Source organism: Monodon monoceros, unplaced genomic scaffold (genome assembly GCF_005190385.1).
Source record: "Monodon monoceros isolate NGI ecotype Baffin Bay Population unplaced genomic scaffold, NGI_Narwhal_1 Super_Scaffold_9, whole genome shotgun sequence".
Classification (NCBI taxonomy): domain Eukaryota; kingdom Metazoa; phylum Chordata; class Mammalia; order Artiodactyla; family Monodontidae; genus Monodon; species Monodon monoceros.
In genome coordinates, this window is record NW_021703786.1 from 20278417 (window position 1) to 20281934 (window position 3518).

Here is a 3518-nt window from a genome sequence, read left to right on the forward strand (position 1 = left end):
ACCTCAGTCCACCTTTCTGCCGGCCCCGCCCCATTTCCGTCAGTCCCGCCTCCTACCTGGGTCCCCGGCCTCGTTTTCTTATGCCCCGCCGTATCCTTAGTCGCGCCCTTGAGTGATTTATTGCATCTCCGCCAGTCAGGGCCCAATTTCTTGGAGTTCTTCCACTCTTCGCCTGCCCCGCCCCTCCCCGTCTGTCTGCCCCGCCCCTCACATGGCCCGCCCCTTATCTGCAGGAACCGGCCCCGCCCGCTGGCCCTGCCTCTTTCGACTTTCACCTTGGCTGAGCCGCCCACGGTTGGGCCGGCGCTTGGGTTGGCTGGGCTGGTAGGACTTGGGAAGTCGGACGTCTGGGCGTGGGGTTCGGTTCCGCGTGTGGAATTCTGACTGCGTCCGCCCGTTCAGGTTAGGTATCTGGGAGTAGGCGCTGCGCGCACCTGGGGCGAGGAAGCCGGTAGGAGGAAAAGGAGCGGCCAGTTCTGAGGGCGGGTCCCGAGAGAGAGTCCCCAGTCTCGCAGGTCCCCGCCCAGCCCGGGCGCACCCGCTTTGTGCAGTCCGTGCAGCGAGCACGCCAGCTCGGCACTGGAAAGGCCGCTAAGGTGTGCGGCCTGGCAGAAGATCGCGAGGCCCGCCTGAGAGCGCGAGGTGCGGCCGTGGCCGCCGGACCCGCCCTTCCAGTTCGAGTTCAGCCGCAGAGACCGCTGCTTCTTGGAGTAGGGGCTTGAAGGAGGAAAGTGGGTAGCCACCTCAGACAGCGCCTCCCCCAGTCCTCTCCATCTCACCGGTGGGGAAACCAAAGCAGGACAGAAAGCCACTTTGGTCTGGGGGCAAGTTGGGGCCCAGGAAACTGACCCAGAATTCAGGGCTCCCGTCTCTGGGCCAGGGACATCTGGGGACTCCTGCAGGGGCAGAGTCTGCTCCCCCCATCTTGGGCCCTGAAGCTGGGTCCAGCTGTGCCCACCTCATCACCTCCTGTACCGGCTTGAAGGGTACAAAGCCCAGACTCATCAGCTTGAACAGCATCTCTAGGAAGAGCGCTTGCAAGCCCTGGGGATTACAGACCCGGCTGTTCCTCACCTTGCCTAGGGCCAGAGAACATGGGGACAGGTAAGCAAGAGCCTCCCCCTGGCCAGGTCCACTCCTGCCCCACCAGCCTTGCCCCTCACCCAAGCACTGAGCGAGTCGGTGGCTGTCAGTGAGGACAGCCAGGAAGTCTTTGAAGCTTACGGTTCCATCACCTGGGAAGAGAGAGAGGACGGGGTGCTGTAGGTGCCTACCCCGCCAAAGCCCTACTCTGCATACGCGTTAGGGGCTTGCCAGCAGTTCGAGGCATAGAGCATCCAGTCCTGCCTCTGGCCAAGCGTTGTCCCAGGTTGAGTGGGGGAGAAATAGCCCTTGCCCTTGGGAGCCCCAAGTCAGGATGATTATCACAACAGGAATGTTTAGGGGATCCGGGATAGGAGTGCTGATCAGGGCAGGCTTCCTGGAAGAGGGAACTTTAGAATAGGACCAGGCCCAGGATTTTGTGGGCAAGGGAGGTGTTCTTCAGGGCTAGAGGTGGGAGAGGACAGGAGGGCAGGGACAGGGTCACCCACCATCCAAGTCTGCCTGCCGTAGAACCTCACACATCTCCTGCGGGTTTAGCTGGACACCCACATGGCACTGGGCAGCTTTCTGCTGCGCGTGTCCATGGTGCCTGTCGGGCTGGAGCTGAACAGTTTGAAGACATCCTGGAATGCTGAGGGTGGGGAGGCGGGCAGGTGGGCAAGGTGAACCACAGGCACAGGAACCCTGAGATTCACCCACTCTAGCTCAGATGGGACTGAGGACTTGGGTTCACCAACCCCCTGTGCATTGTAACTTAATGGAGAACAGTGGCTGCTGTGTGTTGGCACTTGTTAAATGTCCATTCAATTCTCATGTCCAAAAATTGAACTCAGGGCCCAGGTTCGATCCCTGGTCAGGGAACTAGATCCTGCATGCCGCAGCTAAAGATCCCGCATGCTGCAATGAAGATTCCCGTACGTGGCAACGAAGATCCCGCGTGCCGCCACTAAGACCCGGTGCAGCCAAATAAATAAATATTTTAAAAACAACGACAACATGCTCGCTTCGGCAGCACATATACTAAAATTGGAATGATACAGAGAAGATTAGCATGGCCTCTGTGCAAGGATGACACGCAAATTCATGAAGCGTTCCATATTTTTTATATGTACATAGAGCTGATTCACTTTGTTGTACAGCAGAAACTAACACAACATTGTAAAGCAATTATACTCCAATAAAGATGTTAAAAAAATAAATAGATAAAATATATGTAACATAAAAAACATGTAATGACCATTCTCAGTTCACAGGCAGTACAAAAAGAGGTCAAATGCTGGACCTGGTCCAAGACTTGTAGCTTGCTAACCCCTATGTTACTGTATATCTGTTGCAATTCTAAGGATCTATAAATATTAAATCATTCTAGTGATCCTATGAAAAAAAAAACCCAAACAACAACAACAAAAACAAACAACAAAATAACTCATGTCCAAGGCCACACCACCAGTAGGGGCACTGCTGGGCTTTGAACTCGGGCAGTCTGGCTCTGGAGCTACGATGCCGAGAGGCTCCAGGAGCCCTGCTGGCACCTGGCCTGTAGTAGGCACTGCAAATTATTATTATTATTATTTTAACATCTTTATTGGGGTATAATTGCTTTACAATGGTGTGTTAGTTTCTGCTTTATAACAAAGTGAATCAGTTATACATATACATATGTTCCCATATCTCTTCCCTCTTGCGTCTCCCTCCCTCCCACCCTCCCTATCCCACCCCTCCAGGTGGTCACAAAGCACCGAACCGATATCCCTGTGCCATGCAGCTGCTTCCCACTAGCTATCTACCTTACGTTTGTTAGTGTGTATATGTCCATGCCTCTCTCTCGCCCTGTCACAGCTCACCCTTCCCCCTCCCCATATCCTCAAGTCCGTTCTCCAGTAGGTCTGTGTCTTTATTCCTGTCTTACCCCTAGGTTCTTCATGACATTTTTTTTTCTTAAATTCCATATATATGTGTTAGCATACGGTATTTGTCTTTCTCTTTCTGACTTACTTCACTCTGTATGACAGACTCTAGGTCTACAATGGAATATTACTCAGCCATAAAAAGAAACGAAATTGAGCTATTTGTAATGAGGTGGATGGACCTAGAGGCACTGCAAATTATTGATGATGAATAGAATGATTCTGCTTTGAGGGGCCCCTGCCAGTATCAGGGCATGATCTTTGCAGGGACATTGGGTCCCCCAAATGTAGAAATGATTCCTTCTACCCCTACTCCCACAGCTGCAAACCCCAGCAGGGCAGGGACCTCAGATTCTTGTTTTCCATCCTTTCTCCCAGTTTCCCTTCTTCCTTTCATCCTGTTTGTCCATCCACCATCCATCCATCCACCATCCAAATACCTTGCTATCCACCAATCCCATCCCTCCTTCCCTCCTTCACACACACACACACACACACACACACACA

The 3518-nt window shown here is 53.1% G+C and overlaps 1 protein-coding gene and 1 non-coding gene across 2 annotated transcripts in view; one reads left to right on the forward strand and one right to left on the reverse strand.

Annotated features, from left to right (window-relative positions):
• Positions 1–398: 398 nt before the first annotated feature.
• The window catches only part of LOC114888997 (EF-hand calcium-binding domain-containing protein 3-like), a 4409-nt gene continuing 1289 nt past the window's right edge, over positions 399–3518 (reverse strand). Inside the window, 5 exon segments of the mRNA XM_029211708.1 lie at positions 399–717; positions 959–1079; positions 1164–1235; positions 1593–1673; positions 1676–1735. Of these exon segments, the coding sequence (XP_029067541.1) occupies positions 399–717; positions 959–1079; positions 1164–1235; positions 1593–1673; positions 1676–1735 (653 nt within the window).
• Positions 2101–2207, forward strand: LOC114889862. Its single transcript, XR_003792157.1, has one exon. It is a non-coding gene; the product is annotated as a U6 spliceosomal RNA (small nuclear RNA).